Source organism: Neomonachus schauinslandi, chromosome 4, assembly GCF_002201575.2.
Source record: "Neomonachus schauinslandi chromosome 4, ASM220157v2, whole genome shotgun sequence".
Taxonomy (NCBI): Eukaryota; Metazoa; Chordata; class Mammalia; order Carnivora; family Phocidae; genus Neomonachus; species Neomonachus schauinslandi.
Window position 1 is genome coordinate 184,757,109 of NC_058406.1, and position 22,005 is coordinate 184,779,113.

At 42.6% G+C, this 22,005-nt stretch overlaps 1 protein-coding gene across 2 annotated transcripts in view; it reads right to left on the minus strand.

The window, feature by feature from the left end:
• The window catches only part of TRAPPC9 (trafficking protein particle complex subunit 9), a 572,354-nt gene that overhangs the window by 533,165 nt on the left and 17,184 nt on the right, over positions 1 to 22,005 (minus strand). The window contains exons 5-7 of one of the 2 annotated variants that reach the window (XM_044914681.1): positions 20,714 to 20,842; positions 12,549 to 12,575; positions 622 to 743 (exon numbers count right to left, since the gene is read on the minus strand). In XM_044914681.1, coding sequence (XP_044770616.1) covers positions 622 to 743; positions 12,549 to 12,575; positions 20,714 to 20,842 — 278 coding nt within the window. The remainder of the gene's footprint in view (positions 1 to 621; positions 744 to 12,548; positions 12,576 to 20,713; positions 20,843 to 22,005) is intronic. The other variant, XM_021688817.2, reaches the window with a different exon arrangement.

The following is a 22,005-nucleotide window of genomic DNA, read 5'->3' on the forward strand; positions in this document are numbered from 1 at the left end:
ATACGTACCAGACTGTGCACACTCGTCAGTCTAAGAAGTAAGGGCAGGGGAGGCGGGCGGCCCCCACCTGCCCCTGCTGCCTCACTCCTGCACAGCTGGAGTTCTCGTCCTCAGCATTTCAGAAAGGGTATTTGAAATTTAAATTTTTTTTAAATCCAGAGTAACAAGAATGGTGTATCCAGAAGATGGGATGCTAGGCACAGCATTAAAACGCACGTCATGGAAGATTTAACTACACAGAGGAACACATGATGCGCCAAATCAGAACTGCAGGGCTCCACACAGTGAGCACTGAACGTTCGCCATGTTTTATGATATCGGCAATATGCGTTGACAAAACAACCAGAAAATGATACTAAAGGGTTAAAATGACTATCTCTGAGTAGTGGGGCTATGATAGTCTTTTTTCCCCCTTCTCCAAATATCAAATTAAATATACATTATTTTGAATCAGAAATAAAAAATACTTTTAAGTATATAGTGTTATGCATTAGGGTATAATACACGAATACTTACAGAAACAAATAATTGGGAGATACTATAGTATTTCACGGTGTAAACCAGGAACTCCTGGTTAGAACAACACAATTAGGTACAGGGTTTACGAAGCAGTAAAATCACCTTGCTGTAATAGGAAATGGCCTCCTTATACTTGTCAATTATGTCCTCGGGACTAAGACAGTTCTTAGCACGTCCGATTTCAGCACTGGTGTCAGGATTTATGCCATTGGTCGTGAGGGCACCTGCAAACCAAAAAGAAGAAAAGAGATAATCTTTGGCTTTTTCTGTCTTCTTTGTTTGTTTGAAAGAAGGGCACAGAGAGAATAAAACTTAAATACCTCCCCCCCCCCCCAGTTTAAATAATGAAGCCGTTTTTAAATTCTTCTAGCTTATATGTCCCCTGTAAGTCTTACCATCAAAGCACTGCATTAAATGATAATTAACTCAGAGTAAGTTTTCCTCCTTATTGAAGCCTTTTATTAAAGAACATGGGATGCATTATATAAAAGTAACGTGTCCATAATAACTAGCTTTGCCATCTTGAAGATGACACAGTCGGCGCGCGTTACCTTGCAGCTCTAAGCTGAGTGCTAGCAGGAGGCCGCACGCGTCCTCAAACGAAGATAAACTACATGAAAGTGTTTTCCAAATCATCCAGCACTAAAAAAATATAACTGACAAACACTAGTATCCTGTCTGTGGCTCCCATTTTCTATTTCTGGCCAACCTCTGTCACTAAGCAGAATGGACGAATTCCCCGGCCAACAGACTCACGTGGGGAAGAGTTCTGGAGAAATCTCCATTTACAGAACATAACCAACTACACATGGAACTCTGACAGGAAAAAAAAAAAAAAGATGAAATAGTTTTTTATTTCATAGAACACAAAAAATACTCTCTTAAGCCTCAGTAACAGAAAAAGCTGGGCTCCTGCTAAGCCACTTGTTTATCTCTCAGACAAACCCCATCTTCCTGACACCTGCTGGGGGCTTAGGCATGAGGCTGCTGCCGATGCCTATAATCCCTGAGGCCCAGGCATGCATCTCACTGCCCGTAACACGCGTGTCAGCTCGAGTCCTACCCTCGCTTCTGATCTTGGCCCAATTCTCTCCTGCTTATTTGGTATTCTGTTATTCTGTAAGCTGCCTTAAATACTTTGGGGAACAAGACAAAAGAATGAGTGGATAGACAGACAGATGGACAGGTGGCAGATGGGCAAACGGACAGAGAGACTCCAAGAAAAGGGAAACAGAAACAGGCTCCTGTACAAAACCCTCCTCTAGCTAGGGAAGAAAGAAGGACAACAGGGAACCATTAAGAGGCAGGTGGCTTGGGATCTTGTTTCCTCCAGATTCTGTGAAAATCACAGCAAGGGATGAGAGGATAGAACTATAAATAATAAGAGAAAAGAGCATGCTTGAAAAACCTAAAATGTATACCTTTTTAAAGAACAGATTCAAATCATCAAGGCCCAATGACACAATCCTTACAGAACTTAGAATTCCATCTCCAAGCCACAAGGCATCCCTTCAGAGCAGTGAGGGTTTACACGGAGTGCTTACAACACCAGCAGAGCCCAAGATACATGATTTTGCACGCAGAAGGACTCAGCATGCGTGCTAAGGACTTCCTCCCATGCTCTCCCTCACAGCCCCCAGCCACAATGTGAGGGAGGCTCCCAGTGTACCTCATTCCTGCAGGTGAGGAAAGAAGTCCTGGGGAGGCAAATATTCTTTGTTAGTTTTCAGAATTGCAGAGCTAGTGACTCCAAAGTAGGATTCAAACTTGGGCCTACGTTTTTCACCATCGTACATAATATTATGCTTTGTGTGTTTTTCATGCATTAATACATTTGTTTCTGGCTAAAAGAATATTTAGTAAGTGTATAGGCAGTTTTGATTTATCTAATAGGCTCCAACAATTTATCTTTATATCACTGACTTTTACTCTTTTCCCTTGAAGAAAGGAAGGGAAACAACAGGGGCCAGAGTGAGGTGGGTCCTTCATTCTTCATGGTACCTCCTCTCCTCCAAACAGTATGCGATCGAGGAGCAAATGCCCCCTCCACTTTTAAAGAAATGGCACCAATGATAACGAGGGTTCATTTAAGGATTAATTAAACACCAGTATTGATGCTGGGGGAACTCCACGGGCAACAACCCAGAACAACACAATGTGTCGGAAACTAACAACAGCAGAGCTCAGGAGAGAGCTTACCACTAAGGGTCACAGTGATTTCATTTCATTCAATAAAAGAAAAAAAAGCTCTGGGGCACCTGGGTGGCTCAGTCGTTAAGCGTCTGCCTTCTACTCAGGTCATGATCCCAGGGTCCCGGGATCAAGCCAAGCATCGGGCTCCCTGCTCCGCAGGAAGGCTGCTTCTCCCTCTCCCGCTCCCCCTGCTTGTGTTCCTTCTCTCGCTGTCTCTGTCAAATAAATAAAATCTTTAAAAAAAAAAAAAAAAGAACAACAACAACAAGCTCTAAAAAACTAGTATGCAATAAATTCAATCTTTCTTGACATGTACAAAGTGTTGACGGCCTCCGTGTAATGTTAGTGTGAACCAGTGAAACAAAGAGTCATCAGGACCACGGCCTGAGTCTACAAAGAGGAAAAATCAATGAAACAGGCAGGCTGACGGCCAGGCAGGAGGAAAGGAAAAGAGAGGACATAGTTAAGTGGCGGGGGGGGGGGGGGGGGGGGGGGCGCCTGGGTGGCTCAGTTGGTTAAGCAACTGCCTTCGGCTCGGGTCATGATCCCGGAGTCCTGGGATCGAGTCCCACATCGGGCTCCCGGCTCAGCGGGGAGCCTGCTTCTCCCTCTGACCCTATCCCGTCTCATGCTGTTTCTCTCTCTCTCTCAAATAAATAAAGAAAGAAAAAAAGAAAAGAAAAGAGAAGAAAAGAAGAAGTGGGGGGGAAAGTTCGGAAAACAACATCATCACAGCGGTTCTCAGGCATCCATCCAACAATCATTCATTCATTCAAGAGCCAGGGAGAGAGTTACAGGGTCGTCTTATGTGCAAGATGGCATCCAAAGCACAAAACTGGAAAGGCAACGCACACAGAGATAAAACAAAGCAGAAGTAAGAGGGCATAAAGCAGAGACAGACGAGGCAGGAGAGAGACAAACCGTGAGAGAGAAGAGCAGCAACAGGGCTCAGAGAAGGCAGGAACCCATGGTGTGGCGGTGAGCCCAGCAGCAGCGGGCAGGCCGGCCCCCCACTGGCTCACTCACATCCACTGTCCTACTGAAAAACCAGTGCCTGCGACATGGATGCTCCTCACGCCGTCTGCAGACGGCCAGCAAAGAGACAGCGCTGCCAACAGGTCAGGACGTGAGCCTGAGTGCTTCGAACACCAGGGCAGAGCGGGAGTTTTTGATGAATGGTACTGAGACACCAGGATGGCCATTTGGAAAAAGCTCAGAACAGACCCATGCGGACCCATACCTCACACCAAACACAAGAATCAACCCAAATGCTCTAGGATCTACATGTAAAACAGAAAACCAGAAAAGAAGTTCAAGTAACATGGGTGAATTCCTCTAAAACCTGGATATAGGGAAAGGCTCTCTAACTATGATGCAAATCCAAATGCAATTTTAAAAACTGATAAATTCAATTATGTAAAAATACAGCAAAAATACCACAAACAAAGCTAAAACATAAATGACGATCTGAGAGAAAGTATTTGCAATATATATCACAAAGGGTTAAGAGCTCTAATATATAATGAGGTCATAAAAATTGAGAAAAAGCTAAAATCCAATAGAACAAAATGAGCAAAAGATATGAGCAGATAATTTGCAAAAGGAAACTATTAAGATGGCCCTCGCCAATTAAAAAGCTGTGGAATGTCACCTACAGTATATCTAGTTGGTCTAATGTAAAAGCACAGCAACGAGCTGTTAACAAATCTGGAGAGAAAAGGCACCCTCGGGCATGGCTCCTGTGAACGCCAAATGCTATGACCTCTATGGAGAGAGAGGTGGTAAAACCTAACAAAAGTGTGTCTACATACTTTTTTAACCTTTTGACCCAGGAACTCCATTTCTAGGAATTTATGCTGAAGACCCAACGCCCATAACACAGAAATACACATGTATGAGGTTATTCACTGGAGCAGCATTTGTAATTACAAACGACTGGAAATCAAAAAGTCCATGAGAAGACTGGTGAACAGAATATGGCACATACATGCACACAGCGTGCTACACACCTGTGAAAAGGGGTGGGGAAGGTCCCCATGACCTGACAGGGATCGGTTTCCAGGATATGCTGGCAAACATGGCAGAACAAAAAAAGCCAAATATAAAAGAACGTGTGTAATACGCCACCTTTTGCACAAGAAACAGAAATAAGAACATCTGTCTGGTTTTCTTCAACAACAAACAAGCAAACGAACAACCCCACCAGAGTGAAAAACCAGGAACAGATGAGACTAGTCTCCTGCAAAGGTAGATGGGAATGAGGTGAGAGGGATAAGAGAGGCAGTGACCCTTCTCTGGGTATAACCTTTTGTATAGTTTTGACACTGGGAACCATTTTCATGTTGGAAGGAAGGAAGGAAGGAAGGAAGGGAGAGAGGGAGAGAGGGAGGTGAGAGGGATGGAAAGAGGGAGGAAGGAAGAAAGATAGGGGAACCCTATAATGGCATACAAACAGAAACAAATGAGCCTAACTACATTTCAAATAAATAGCATAATTACCTTGACAGGAAGGATTAAAGGACAAACCCAATCAACTTCTGATCATGGCACCTTGTATATTTATCCTCGGTATAAAGACAGAAAGAGCACACACAACTCTTACACTCTACTTAAAGGTTTGTTTCTATAGGGACATTGCTTGGTAATTCTGAAACTACTTTCTATATATACTGTAGGACTAAGAAAATGAGTAAATATATTGACAATACCGGGAGCCAGACTTCTCACTGCTAGAGAAGGAAGATACAAATGTAACACAGGGTAAGAGTGGAACGACCCCTCAGGTTTTGGACTGGAATTAGAGATAGGAGAGTATGAACTCTAGATAACACTATGAACTTCTCAAAAGGCCTACAAGCAATGGCCTGATTTTGGTTTCTAAATACCATTTGCCAACAAAAGGAACTAGAACACTGGAGAGGGATGTCTGATTTCAAAGCTGGGACAGGGAAAGTACAAAACGAACATAAATATCTCCATCCAGAACGTAAAGAAAGGCTCAAAAACTGATGAGGACCATATCAAAGGATACAAGAGCCAGCTTGAAGGGCTCCCACTGACCAAATCTAGCCAATGGGCTGAAAAATAAAGAATGAAAGCAATGGATTAGAACCCACTAAATGAAGATCCATAAGTCCACAGTAATGAGGGACAGCTGGCTGGCTGGCTGGCTGGATGGACAGACAGGAGGGAGGGAGGGAGAGAGGCACTGAGAGAAGGACGGGAAAGCTCTTACTTGTATGAGAATGCTAACCAGTAAATGGATAAGTAATGATGAAGTTAGACCATCACCTTTGACAACCATCAACTGACTCAGGTAAAAATCTTCAGTGAATGCCAGATCTAGTAGGTAAAAGTTTGATGAAAAACAGGATATTTACATGGTTTCAAAGTATTTTCCCACAAAGTACTTATTAATTACAAAAAGGAATATAGTTAACTTTACACTGGAAAACCTAGCCAACTCCACTGCAGCCAACAATCAAAGTGACGGCCAATAATGGGACGAACCAACCTCACGCGTTTCCTGATATAATGCAATAAAGACCCACCATCACTTATTCTGCGTCCCCCACCAATAGCAACATGCACAAGGTCATAATCATGAAGCAACCTCAGGCAAACCCAAACTGTGGAATATTCTATAAAATAAATGGTTGGTATTCTTCAAAAATATCAGTATCACAAAAGACACCGAAAAGCTGAGAAACTATACCAGATTAAATATTACTAAATGATGTGGAAACTAAATGCAATGTGTGATCCTGAGCTGGATCCTGGCTCTAGAAATAGAACTGCTGTACGGGGACAGTTAGTAGAATTGAGTAGATAAAGGTATTCTGTCAGTTTTAAATTTCCTGATTTTAATCAACTTACTATGTTTTGGTATATAAATGATCTTGTTCTTAGGAAATACACGCTTAGGGATTCAGGGCAGGGGCATCAGGTCTGCAACTTACTCTCCAATGGCCCTAAAAACTGTATGTAAACACACAGAGTTCAAATAATAAAGCAAATGATAATCATGAGAAATCTGGATGAGGAGTACACCAGAGTTCTTGGCACCATTCTGGAAACTTGAATTTTTTGGACGTTTTAAGTTGTTTCAAAATCAAAAGAAAAAAATTAGAATTCTGGTAAACTCAATCATAGAACAAGTCTATTAAAAACAGAATGTGGGGGCACCTGGCTGACTCAGTGAGTAGAACATGCAACTCTTGATCTCAGGGTCATGATTTCAAGCCCCACACTGGGCATAGAGATTATTTGAAAATACATATATACATAAATCCTAAAAACATCTTAATTTTAAAAATAGCATGTGTTTTTGCAAATATAAGAGCACTGAAACCTACACATTTGGGAATATAAATGAAATTAGAAAAGACAAATTACAGACTAAGATCATGAGCCCCAAGCAGAATGGTCATTCTTCCACTCATAACCCCCAGGTGTTCCTCCAACAAGCCGGCCGCTGGGTTGGGCGCTGGGAATGTGGTGTCACAGCAGTACAGAGTGCTCTGAAAAGGCCACCATGGGGGCATGGTGATAAAAGTGACACCATGACAGCTGTGAGACCCTTCATAATGAACCAAGTCTTGCATGAGGGTCTAATTCCTTTTCCCTGAAAAAATTAAAACCCAGGAATAAGACTGGAGATATACCTTCAAGAAGAATTAGACATTGACTCAGGAAGAAATATTGAAGGAGTTGTGATTTTTAAGCAAGCTAAAGGAAGTTGGGAGGCAGCATGGTAAAAATCCTATAGCAGAAATAAAATAAGAACAGGAGACTTCAACAAGTAGAACTAGCAGACATCTGTGGGGCGCCTGGGTGGCTCAGTCGGTTGGGCAGCTGCCTTTGGCTCAGGTCATGATTCCGGAGTCCTGGGATCAAGCTCCGCATCGGGCTGTCTGCTCAGCAGGGAGCCTGCTTCTCCCCTGCCTGCCGCTCCCCCTGCTTGTGCTCTCTCTCTCCCTCTCTCTCTCTGTGTCAAATAAATAAAATCTTTTAAAAAAAGGACTAGCAGACATCTAGAGCACTCCACCCAATAAGAGCAGAATACACATTCTTCTCAAGCATACATGGAACATTCTCCAGGACAGACAACATGCTAGATCATAAAATATATCTCAATAAATTTAAATGAACTAAAATCACATAGAGTATGATCTCTAACTGCAACAGAATTATATTAGAAATCAATAACAGATGGAAATTTGGGGAATTTACAAATATTTGCAAATTAAATAGCACACACATGAAGTTTCTAGGGAGATTTATACAACATGTTAAAACAAATTAATTTTCAAAAATTCTAATTGAATAATGAAAACTCAAAAAATGAAAGAAAATCATATTTGATAGCCAACTTCAAATATATGGAGAGGAAAGACCTAGAAATCACAATTCCCTGGGGTGCCTGGGTGGCTCAGTCGTTAAGCGTCTGCCTTCGGCTCAGGTCATGATCCAGGGTCCTGGGATCAAGCCCCGCATCGGGCTCCCTGCTCTGCAGGAAGCCTGCTTCTCCCTCTCCCACTCCCCCTGCTTGTGTTCCCTCTCTCACTGTGTCTCTCTCCGTCAAATAAATAAATAAAATCTTAAAAAAAAAATCTTAAAAAAAAAAAAAGGAAATCACAATTCCTGTAATAATTCTGACACTAACTCAGTATAATGAGAGGAAAATCTTTACCTAGGAAACAGTGAAATTCTGAGCCTAAGACAGGTTAAACTCAGCACAAACTGCAGTAGACAAAGTGACGATTTTTAAAATAGAATTCTAAAGTTAGAACATTGCTGAAAAGCTACAAAAATGTTCCAAAAAAACAGACAGAAATAGAGAGGAAGTCTATCCCCATGTCGCATACAAATGCAAGCTTATTTTTGTTTACTCACAGCACTAATTACTTTAACCAAAGCAGAATATTTGAATTAAGATAATCAATATTACACTTCTCTTGTCAAGTCTAGTTAATGAGTTTACTCTGCTATGTAACCATAAAGTGTCTAGGATAGATCTAAAATTAGTGAAAATAGCTTTGTATGGTTTGTGGAACTCTTCTCAAAGTTCCAAGCTTTTAAAATAGATCTGAGAAGTATTTCTATATTATCTTTTCCCTTGTGAAACAAACAACAGATACTGTTGTCAGAATTCTGTTACTCCAGATAAACTGGACTTCAACAAAATTTAAAACATTTAAAACATCTCTGCTTCAAAGGTCAATATCAAGAAAGTAAAAAGACAACACACAGAATAAGAGGAAATTTTTAAAAATCATGTATCGGGTAAGGGAGCTATATCCAGAATATAAAAAGATCTGCTACAAGTCAGTAACAAAAAGACAAATAACTCAAGTAAAAAAATGGTTTGTAAAGGATCTGAATAGACATTTTTCCACAGAAAATATACAAATAGCAATAAGCACAATGAAAAGATGCTCAGCATCATTAGCTGTAAGGGAAAGGTGAAACACAACTACAATGAGATACCCCTTCACACTCACTACAATTACTATGCTCAAAAGGATAATAACAGGTGTTGGCGAGGATGTAGGGAAACTGGAAGTCTCATACACCACCAATGAGAATATGAAATGGTACAACCACTTTGGAAAACAATCTGGCAGTTCCTCAAAAAGTTAAACACTGTGTCACCATATGACCAAGCACTTCTACTTACTAGGCTTGTGCATAAGAGAACTGAAAACATACGTCCACACAAACACTTGTATGTTGAATGTTCATAGTACCATTACTGATGATAGCCAAAAAGTGGAAACAACCCAAATGCCCATCAACTGATGAATGGGTAAACAAAAAGCGGTCTATTCATACAAAATAGTATTACCAGCAGTAAAAAGAAAAGTAATATTGATTCATACTACAACACGGATGAACCTTGAAAACATTGTTAAGTGAAAACAGTCACATTGTTGTATGGTTCCATTTACATGAAGTGTTGAGAACAGGCAAATCCACAAAGACAGATGAGTGACTGCCTGGGACTAAGTAGAGAGTGACTGCTAAGGGGCACGGGACTTGCTGCTGGGGTGATAAAATGCCCTAAGACTCACTGTGGTGATGTATGCACAAATCTGGGAATATAGTAAAAACCACAGAATTGTGTACTTTAAAGGGGTAGATTATATTAAAGCTGTTTAAGAAAAAAGCTCCTTAGAACAGTGCCTTCACACAGTAAGCGCAAATTGCTTATTTTTATTATAGGCAGAAGAAAATCCCCTCAACATAAAAAAGGGAAAGCAAATTTGAATTAACTGAAATCGGCCAAAAAATCATTTCACTTGAAACAGCTGCTGAATGGACAGGACATATTCAGAAGTGACAAGAAATAAAGCAATCTGACCCCACAAAGCATTCTACTTCAAATGCTGATCAAGGGCTCAGAAGCCTAAAGCTAGAAATGACTAGAGGAGAAGCTTGGTTCTTATAATAAACTTCAGAGCAAGCATCCAAAGACTGTCAAGACTGTCAAACTCTTTCCCTTCTGGCCTTCGAAATAGTTGTAGGAAAACCGGGCAAGAAAAAAAAATTCTGAAACACGTCGTTTTGAATAGTATATCCATTTAAATTTCAAAAATAAAATGGAAGTGATGCAATTCTGTCATAACTTCATGTGGATGGGTTTCCTAGGGAGCTGAACAATTTTATAACCTTGAAGAGAACGTTCACTGTTCAGATTTAGAGACTAGGGAGAATCATACCACATTGCTCCTTGGAGTTGTGAAGTGATTCCCTACCAACCCATTTGCCAGGGTTTAAACAGCAGAAAAGAAACTATTGCATAGGAAAAATTTTCCTCTATCTTTCAACGGTTCTTTTGGCTGGTCTAAGAATTAAATTGACATGAGACAAATTAACCATAAAATCAAATTTAATTTCATACATTTGGGAACCCCACATACATGAGAGTTACAAAGACAGGTAAAATGAGGGATCTATGCCATCCTGAGCTAAGGAACGGGATAGGCCTAGGGTTTTAAGAGAGAGGAGCACAATTTACAGGGCAATAAAAGGAAAAGCACATGTTTGGTAATTAGTTATGCGCCCTGCTATACCGATGGGTCATTCAGATAAAATTAATCTCCAGTAATAACTCTTATTCTGGGAAAGATACCAAATTGAGATTCTTCTAGGTAGCTAGGGGAGGGACAAAAGTTTCTCTTGATCCCACAGAGTTTCAACTGCCTTCAGCTCAAAAGAGTCCACATGCCAAAGAGGCACAGTTTGGGGAGACTTGCTCTGAACTCCCTCAAGACTATGGCCTGAAAGATCAGACCTTAGTAAGTGAGGAAGAGGCTGTGGTCAGCCCTGGCACCAAAGGCCCCATAAGCAGAGGCCAGAAGGCACAAGTGGCAGGAACTGGAAGGTAGGGGGGAGAGCAGAACCTCAATGTTCTACTTGCTCTCCCTTGGGAACAAAGATCAAGGCCATGTTTCTCTAATTTGGCACAGCTGCAGAAGATGCCCTCAAACACCCAATGCTGATTTCCGGGTTCTTTCCTGCCAGCTTCAACCTCTACAGCAGGATCCCCACACATTCCCATATAACAAAGCCCAGAGACCACCCCTTCTACCCCCAGTACATTAAACTCAGTTTCATCTCCATTCAACCTTATTTTGAAAAGTTTCAGAAATAAAAAAGATGTATTCTTTTTTTACCTCAATAAATGACTGGTTTTCTGATAGCTCAAAGCTACTTCTACTTGGTGTAAACATCTAATTCTCCTGAAAGTAGTGGTCGACACACTAAAATTCAGTACTTTCCATCAGGCATAACTAGCCAGATTGGGTTCAGCAACTTCTATTGACCAAATACCAATGCATCCAACATTGATTTAATTGTTCATCTCTTTCAGCTGGTGGGGGGGTGTCATTCAGTTCTTCAGCCCATCCCCAAATTATTTTCTCATCACCAACTCAGGTCCCCTGAAAACAAAATAAAGCCATCTGTTTTCCTTTCTCTATACCTTCCATAAACCCTAAGAGGAAACCAGCACCACTGTATGTCAATTATATCTCAATAAACTAAGGGGAAAAAATCTCTTAAATTTTAAAAAAAAGAAAGAAAGAAACTATCACGAAACATCAGTCTAAAAGAAGGATTCAACACAGATGTTAAAACAAAAACCTGCAAACCTGAAGCAATTTCATTTCAGAATGGAGATACACAATGAAATTAACGTAAATGCACTGGTCACAAAGCATTTATTTACATGACTATCTGATTTCTATTCTTCAAAAGAAGAAAATGTTTCATTTCTTTTTATTTACCTTTTATCATTGATTCTAATTAACCCAGAAAATAATAGAGCTCATTATGAAATAATTAGGCACTGCAATAAAAGAGATTTTGCTATATTAATTAACAGAAATTAAGAAAGGAAAACCCACCTCTGTAAAACACACAAAATTTCTTTCTCTGTTAAGAATACATATACAAAATGCAATCAAGAATTGAAGTTCATGTTGAGAAGGCACAAACCACAAAATCAGGGCAAAGTCATTACTATGAATAAATTCAAAATTAACTGGACAAGCATGCTCAATGCATTCAAAGAATTTTAAATCATTGCAAATCATTCACTTAACCATGCTGGAGGAAGAATTCCCCTCTTCAACAGACAACATAAATCAATAGGGTGCCCCATCAAACAAGGACCAAACCATAATCAGGCTTTTAACAGTTCTGATTTAAAATTACTTAAATCAGAATGTTCCAAAGATCACAATCCAGAAATTTTAACCATTCATTCACACCACCATGAAACAAGCACTTAAAAAAAGAACCAAAAGAAACTAAGCACATAGATCATGTACCTGGATCAATGAGAACTTCTTGTGCCCCTGGAAGAAAGAACAGATTATGGTCTTTTATTTGGAAAACAAAACTACTTTTAAAGACAACTACTAATCACATTTCATGATTCACATCGCCTTGTAAATTCTGAGACACTTCTATCTGATCAGGAGAGCAATTCTGAGTAAGAGTATGTCACAAGTTCAGTGCCTTTTTGCTTTAGGAGACAAAATAGAACAGCTGCCATTAGTCATACCCTGCACAAACTGTGGAGGGCCTTGCCTCCTGCCCTCCCACCCTCCAAGCGCATGCTCCCCCAACCTCCTTAATCAAGTACGAGAATTTCTTATTCCCACAGATAAGCCAACTGACAAAGGAATAACAATTTGTTTGTGCAAATATGTGCCCACAGCTTGGAATGGAGGGCAAAGTTGTTGCAAGTAACTCAGCGCCATCCTCCTGAAATCTCATGCTCACACTCAGCACCATCCTCCTGAAATCTCACACTCACATTCAGTGCCATCCTCCTGAAATCTCACGCTCACACTCAGCGCCATCCTCCTGAAATCTCACACTCACACTCACTCACACACACTCACTGAATTACTGGACGCTTCACAAACGAAGGATTTCCAACTTTTAGTAGGTACAATGCAAAACAGTTAACTTCATTATTATCAAGAAGCTTTGAAAGCCTCGATCATCTGCTAAACTACCCAAGTATCAATGAGATCCAATTAGCCTTCTCTGTAGAAGGTAATTTCCCATGATGGCAAAACACACCCTAAGAAGTACTGGTTCCAAGAGTTGTGTTTATCACTAGCTACAATCATTTTTAAACATGTTAGCAAGATTCAAAAAGGTATATCCCAATGATATGTATTCTTACTGAAATAGCAGTTATTCAATTGTTTATATATAAAGAATAGGTCCCACAATCCTATTTAAGAGCTGTTTGGTGTATTGCAATGTCTATATTTAAATGCAGACACAAAAATCACTGTAATCTAGAAGCCACAATTATAATAAACAAACAGGTGCTTTTTATTGAATGCCAACTACACGCCAAGCCGAACGCCTGACAGCCACTCTGTGTAATTCTCAGAACTGCCCTGCAAAGAAGACAGGGATGATTAAGCCCGCACGCTGCTGAGGAGACCGGCAGTCAGAGAGGCCAGGGATGCCCCAGCATCACTCTGTCCCCACCGCCATGCCCAGGGACAGAGCAGACAGATATGTCCTGAGGGGACACTCAGCTGTGGACCCTTGGGGAATGGGGGGTTTCCAGATAACCCTAGAAACTCTTGTTCAGCAAAAACCTGGTCAAATATACTACACTGTGCCATATCCATGGAACAGCGGATGCGACTGGCACTTTTTTCTGCCTCTGCTCAGAGTCATCAATTATTTGACCTCTCAGCACATGGAGTGATGGACTGGGCCCCATACTAAGTGCACTCCAACTGCAGAGCTTTTAAAGTTCTCCTATTCAACGTGTAAAAATCTTTGTCTCATGTCTCATGCAGGCAGCTGACTACCACTTCTCACTGGTGTGGACGGACCGTCTGGAACAACCCTCTTTTGCCTTTCACATTCCCTTCATCTAATCTAATGGGAGTCGGTAAGCCACATGGCCCAGACAGTTTTTTCAAACAGCAAAGGAAAAGCCCAGCTGCAAAAAAAATGGACAGCTTTTTACCAAATGGACTTTAACATCTAATTGGACTTCCTAGAAGCCTTTTATTAGCTCATTTCCAGGCACTTGATAGTTTTCTGATTGGGAAGAGGAGCATGTGTACTTTGCTGTCTGTTATCTGGCCTACTCGGAAGGCCTCTCATCTTATGTGGGTGGGGGCGGGGGAACAGCGGGTGCTATCCAAAGAAATCACACACTGAGAGAAAGGGTGTCCTCCAGCCAGGTCGCCATGGACGGAAGCACCTTGACATGCTCAGAAATTTGATTATCAGCATCATCAGGCTCTAGTGGATTGATTTCACATTAACCAAACTCCTGAGAGACTCACGTAAAAAAAAAAGTGGAGGTTGAACTTATTAATGTAATAGAAGACATAATTATCAATCAGACCAAAATATCTCAGTTCAACAATCAGCACTCTTCTCAACAGCCCAATCACAGGCAGGAGGTGACGTGGTGAGCACGGACAGAAGCCGAGCAGGAAGGTATTTTCCTAGATTAACTGGGACTCTCCTTCTGTTACAGGGACAGATCTGCTGCCTAGACGAGCAATCAAGGCTGATCATTATGACTCTCACGGTCAACACTCATGTAACACTCCCTCTGCCACTCTTTCTAAGCTGACCGAGCCCTGACTCATGGATAGATGCCCTTGAAGATCTACAGACAGGCTGACACCCCCAAACACCTAAAGCCAATCTCTGGGAGCCAAGACCCCTGCTCTGACACTTGCTAGCTCCGTGAGCCTGGTCAGGTTGCTCACCCTGTCTATGCCTCAATTTTCACATGTGTACAATGGGCACAATAATCAAGGCTATTCTGCTGGGTTGCTGTGAGGATGAAGGGATTACATTGGTTTATGTAAAGCACTGAGAATCATGTGTAGCACATTTTAAGTGCTCAAAAAATGGTAACTGTTAAGGTGATTTCACAAACCTCCCTTCTAATCATCTTTCGTACGTCCTCGTTTTCCCATTTACAAGTTCTTGGGCAGCGCCCTTATGCTCCACCCCATGACCTGTGGAAAGTGAAGGGAAGGAGCTCCTTCCTCCCCGCTCCTCTGATTTCCATGAGGAGGTCTCTCCCCACAACAGTCCTGGACTGCAGGCCCCTGCTCGTCCTCCTCACTCAAATGGCCTGACTTCCAACTTCAGGACGTTTGGGAAGTGAGCTGCACATGTGAAACCCTCTTCTTCCCCTGGTGCTGGCCCGCTGCAGGGTCCTTGGCTTCCCGCCCTGAGGACAGGGGCAGGTCCTCTCATGGGAAGGACCCTGCGGTCCAGAGCCCCCTGGGACGGGAGAGTCTGTTCATTTTTGGATACAGTACAGCCTGCCCATTTTCCTGCATCCCTAAAGTTCATGGAGAATGGGGCTTTATCAGTAATAAAGGTGCCATTTGTCTCCACCTGCCTCCTCTTCCATCTCATCTCGTCTCCCAGTTGGCTGGTGGAGAAAATAGGAGTGCAATGATTGGGCCCCCTTAAGGCCCAACAGACACTAATTAACAAAAAGTTCTGTGACTTCACATAGGTTCAGAGTGACCACATAAAGGCCCTATCTCTGGTGCTGCTGCAGAAGTCCGAGCACAGGAACTGCTGACCCTCCTCAAATAGTTCACTCGTTTCTTAACTGCATCTTTCTTCCCAAAATCATCATTTCATATTTTAAACCCTTAAGATGATGGCTTCATGCGGAATAACAGCCGAAGTTCACGAGCTCTTTTATGAGATAACCACTGTGCTAAACACTTTACATGATTTCTCTGTGATCCTCACAATTCTCCAAAGCAGACATTAGCATCCTTGTTTTTCAAATGAGAAAAAAACTCAGAAAGTATGGACTCAGGTTCACAAGGCCAAGTGGCAGCGTGCGCACTCCTACCCAATCAAAACACGAGGCTTGGTCCCTGCAACCAAATCCCCCCCCACCCCCCGCCCCGATGAACCCTCGGGGAACTCAGGAGTTCTTCAGCGTCAAGGCACTCCAGAGTCGGTTTCCACCTCTTTTACGAAAGCACGGCTGACTGGTCTCTAATATCGGAAGAAGAGTCCAGTTTCACCATTGTTCACACAGCACACCTGAAATTGTCACAGAGATGACAGAATAAAAATAAGATCTCACTGGAACGCCCAGACATAACGGACACTGTACTATTCTGAAGCATTAAGCAAAAAAATCAAACGGTTAAGTCTTTCACAAACAGGAAAATTAAGACTTTTCAAAGGCACAAGGGCACCGCCTAGGGCCACGGAAAGGCTCTCCAAGTTGCTGGGAAAGGTGCAACAAAAATTGCCTGCATGCTAAGAAAAGATCAGTAAATTTTTAAAAATAGGATGCTCAGAGACCTTACTAAAAGCTGAGCTAGCAATATGAAATTCTGCTGTAGGAAAGGGAGTGGTATTCAGCACTTAATCTGGAACCTTAAACAAGACATAGGCTCATGGAAACCAACCTTAACGGGAAGGGGTCTTGGGCATCTGGTTCAGCCCCCGTTCTCAGGGAGACTGAGACCCAGGGAGTCTGTCCTTCCAGCACTCAGTAGCAAAGCCTACTCCTAGTCCTCGCATCTTGCACTATACCAAAACCCAGCAGAGCTATACTAGCCCTGGATGCATAAAAGTCACATTTGTGTTTTTCCAACAGTAGGTAGTCTAAGTGTCTTGCAAAATACTTCCCAAAGAGCTGGTAACTATAAATCATACAACTGTGTTGAAATACAAAAACGTTTATTTACACAGTAAAACAGCATGAGTTCCCCCCTTTTATTCCCTCTATTTTTAAAAAAATGATGTCAAATCAACATTTTCAATTTTTTAACCTTTTAAGAATACAGAAAAAAATCAAAATTTTCTTCACTCACAAAAGAGATAAGCTTATTCCCTGAAAACAGCTCAATATCAATTTTTCTAAACATATTGGCTATGGTCAAATTCCTAGTAATTTAAAGGTTTTAGTGAATGATTACATGGCAATATGAATTCTGAGTTGTAAAAACATACATTCTGTACAAAAAATCATCAAGTTCTCCAGCTTAAGGCAATTTAGCTGTTCCCCATCTTACTAGAACAACACTAATTTCATCAAAACTTCATATTGCGCTAAAAAATGTCACCGGAGGGGCGCCTGGATGGCTCAGTTGGTTAAGCGACTGCCTTTGGCTCAGGTCATGATCCCGGGGTCCTGGGATCGAGCCCCGCATCGGGCTCTCTGCTCGGCGGGAAGCCTGCTTCTCCCTCTCACACCCCCCTGCTTGTGTTCCCTTTCTCACTCTCTCTCTCTCTGTCAATTAAATAAATAAATAAAATCTTTAAAATAAAATAAAAAATGTCACTGTATCCATAGCACTTTAAATCATACTCGTATTATCATACGCATATACTATTGAACATGCATCAGAAACAAACCACCCTCTTCAGTATTCAAAGTTGATCCTGCTAAATAATCTATGCTATTTGTGACAGTAAATGTTTACTGAGCACCTCTTAGGTGCTTTGTATAAAAGGTAGCTAATTCTCATAATCACACAAATTAAGTAACATTATTCAAATTCCACAAGTGAGGAAATATACTTGGGCCATAAAAAGCAAGGCTGACAAGGCCCAAGTCCCATAAAACCTACATATTCATCATCAGAAAAAAGAGTCTAGATTGTTACTTTCTCTCAACATTTACTAACTTACTCTTTTCTTCCGTACTCACGACTACATAAAACCAGTTCAGTCTGTATAACTTTTTCTCCCAATAAGCATCACCAGAGAAAAACAAGCACTAAGTCATTGGCAACGGCTGGATTTTCAAAGCCCACTTCTCTTTTGCACTGTCATCATTTTTAAAATGTTTTATTTTTAGTGCTTATGGAGTTAAAATATTAACTTTTTACATTGTTGGCAGAGACTAAATCAACTGCGGAAGTGTCCGATTTCAGTCTCTGCCCCTCTGTCCCATAGTCTCACTGACGTCTCTTCTTTTAAGGCCGCGTCAGGCTGAGACCGCGGAAGTCTGGCACTGATGAACTCACCGATGCTCGGGAAACCAGCCAGTGGGAGGCTGGATAGCAGAGCAACAGAGCACGTGCCGCACGGTCAAAGCAGCCTGGGCCCCCGCCCTGAGTCAGCCCCCACCAGCTGCACGACAGGGGGCCAGGGACACATGTCTTTCAGCCTCGATCCCTCACCCACACAGAGGGGACACGGATACATGGATTTCCACGCCTGCCGGGAGGCAGGACGCAAGGGGAGCACTGAGCACAGCCCCTGGCCAGGTAGCTCCCGAATAATTCATAGCTATTTTGATAATGATGATGATGGTGATGATTAATAAACTAAGACAGACCAAAGAGTAGAAGTAACCACAAAGAAGAAACATCTACAAGTCAATAAGCATTTCTTTTCAGGTTAATTGCAGAATGTCCTAGTGATTTTTTTAATAAACCAAGTTTTGTCTATTTATTATATAGACTTACAGGTTCATATGCAAGTCTCCAAGAAAAAAAGATTTTGTGGCCTCTAACTTTTGAATACTAGGAAAGTTTAAAAAATAAAACAAAAGGGGAATTAAAGCAAAAGAGGAGGGGACTACAGAATTCTTTTGAAACTATGATAACTCAATGCGAGGACATCTGCTGGAAAACCACATAGCTGGAGTCCGAGCTGTCAAGGGTCTTCTAACCGCACTTATGAATTCCTATCACTAAGTCTTAAAAAGACCTAACACTCCACATTAACACTCTGGCTGACATGGCCGCTAACGGTTATCCAGGACCACGTAGGGCAGGTCCAGGTCCCCTACGTGTGCATCTCACACACCTTCACAGGAACCCTATGAGGGAAGCACTGTCACTATCTTCCTCATCTTAGAGATAGACAAACTGAGGCACCAAGAGATGAAACATTCCAGGTCACACTAACAGTAAATGACACCTGCATTTCAGCTGCTGAGAAAGGAACTCAAGGGAGAACGTTAGGTCATCGGCTTGTCTGGTCTTCACCCCAGAGAGCAGATGCCATACAGCCACCCCCCACCCCGCTGTAGGACGAGGGGGCCACAGACAGACAATCCTGAAGTCATCACCAAGATAAAACAACACACGAGACGGAGCACAGTGACGGGCCTAGACTCCTGTCTGCGGGAAGGGCAGTAAAGCGGGCCTGGCATGCTGTCGGCCCTCGCCTGGGCTTTGCAGCACCGCCTTCCCATCGGCTGCCTCCAAAAGTAGAGGAGCCTGAGCTTTTTACACTCTGCGAAGCTGAAGAGAGACATTCCTCTACTGCAGTCAAAGCAGTTTTTCAAAAACAGCTGAAACCTTTTCTTTGCCTACGTTCAGCCAACGGGGAAAATGAAACATTTCTCTAAAAAGTGTCTAGAGTCTCACTAATCACATCAGTAGAACAATCTCAACACACTAGAACTCTTCAAACAGGGGAAACAACCACCTCCAACAAAAGGCTCCCAGAGAGAGCACGGGAGCCGGTCCTCTCGGGTTGGGGAAGGACGTGGAGCCCCACAGCAGGGCCGGCAGGACCGCAGCCAGGAGGAGGCCAGTCAGGGTCCAAGCACAGGAGAGGGAGGCCCGCCCAGCCTCAGACTCCACATCTCTCCTCGGCCTGCTGTACCTTCCCCTCACGTAACTGAGGGCCACGGAAATCATGAGGAGCGCTGTGCTGAAGAAGGATGAAATATCTTCCAGAACCATTACAGATCCACCTGAGCAGTCCTACAAAAGGTGCACCCGGTTCCAGCTGCGCAGCCACAGTAAACCTGCTCCTAAAGGCCATCTGCACTCTCTGTTGGTCATGGGAAAAGGTATAATTCAGGAAACCACACATTCAGGCCACTTCCCTATCCAATACACGTTAACTACCGTGGGCTTTCTCTTTGGAGGAAAAGGTGTCTAAACATCTCATCGATCAAAACACACCTAGCAATTGTGTGTAAAGCCTTGACCTCTGTTCTTTGTTCTTATCTTCATGACTGAGGCCATAGTTCATTCATTAAGGGTCAGAAGGGTCAAGTTCATTTGACAAGCACTTGTGAGTCTGCTCCTCCAAAGATTTTTTACTCTTCATTGGTGCTGACAAACATAAGCAATTCAAACTTAACTTACTAAGAGAACTTCATCAAACCAGAAATAGAGTCCAGGCCCTGAATTAGCTGTTAAAGTCAACATCTGGGGCCAGCTTCCCTAAATATACAAAAATTAAGAAAAAGATCCAGACACAGAATTTTGAGGTCAGTCTACCAAGAAACTTCATTCAAGTGTTCCAGAAATCAACCAATCATTGTAACCCATTAATAGTAAGATTCCATAAGATCAATATTCAATAAAGTCAGAAGAAAATGTCTCATGCAAGATTTCGGACTCAAGAGATTTTATATTTTATCTAAACATCTGTGAGGTGTAACCCAGAGGGAAACATATAAGTGACAACCACCCCCACCTTGCTTACAGACTGTAACTGAGTCCAGGCAGGAGGAAAGTGCAGAGCTTACCTGGTCGATGTCTGTTGGCTGCTTCGGCAGGAAGTGAGCTACTCTGGAACCTTCGAGCTCCAGTCTTACCCCCAGTTCCACCAGGATAGTGATAGATGACAGAAGCCGAACATAACCCTTCAAGGGCAGCTGGGTGTGGGGGGGGAAAAAAAAAAAAGCACCATCAGTATAAAGTTAGTGGCCCATCATGAGCTCAAACTGCAGTGGCTGAGAATGATTTAAACAGTTCGATTATGTGGAAGTGCCCATTTTTCCCCAAAACGAAGATTGAACCTACAGATCACTGGCTTGGTTACAAACAGGAACATGCCACCCATCACGTTTCCCGGGCACAGGCCCAAGCTGGCAACACCAAACACTCTCAGGAAATGCAAGGCCTCACTGAGAGGCTGGGTACACACGTGACATGGACCAGCCTCCTTGTCCCTTTAACCAAAAGTTTAGGGCTTACCGGGAGGCAGGCTCTGCACCCGATTCTGACGCTACAGAGCTGGGCAGCAGAAAATGCCCTGGATTGAAAATATTCAAAAACAAGACCCGCAAAGCAGGACCACACCGCCTCGTCCCATCACACACCCTAAATGCATCGGGCACCCTCAGAGCAAACACCGGTAAGCCTGTGTCCTCAAAGGCAGCCACGTTTTGTTCTTCTATGTGGGCAGTTACAGCCTGAGTCTCTAGCCATGCCACGGGCCAGACACGTCGTGCCACAGTGTTCGCGGTCCTCAAACGTGGTGGTCTGAGTGCCCCTCCACACTGTGAAAACTCATTGAGGATCACAAAGACCTTCTGTGATCCAGTTTGTGCCGGGTACATCTACAGATACTTACCCTCTTTGAAAATAAAGCTAAGGAAAGATTTAAACATGTGCTCATTCCTTTTAAAATCATAATAAGCCCATTACGTGTTACATTTTTATGAACACTATTTTCCAAAACAAAAATATATGCTGGCAGAGCAGCACTGTTTTACACTTTTACAAATGTCTTTCATGTCCGGCGTGATACGAGGGAGCTGGACCCTCCTGTCTGCTTCTGTTCCGATCTGTTACAAAGCCACAGGTCGCGGAGCCCGTGGCTGATGAGAGGCTGCAGGAGAAAGCAGTCCACAGCACACCCCCCTCCTCAGGAACCCTGCCGACCCACCTTATCACTCTGTGGGCCCCCCACGGGCGTGGGGGCCATTCTTCCTGGATAAGTACCCGCTGCAGGGGCCCTAATGTTATAGCTCAGTGGGGTACGGATATATTCCACCAATCAGTCAATCTCTAGCCTCTTTAAGAAACCAAATTC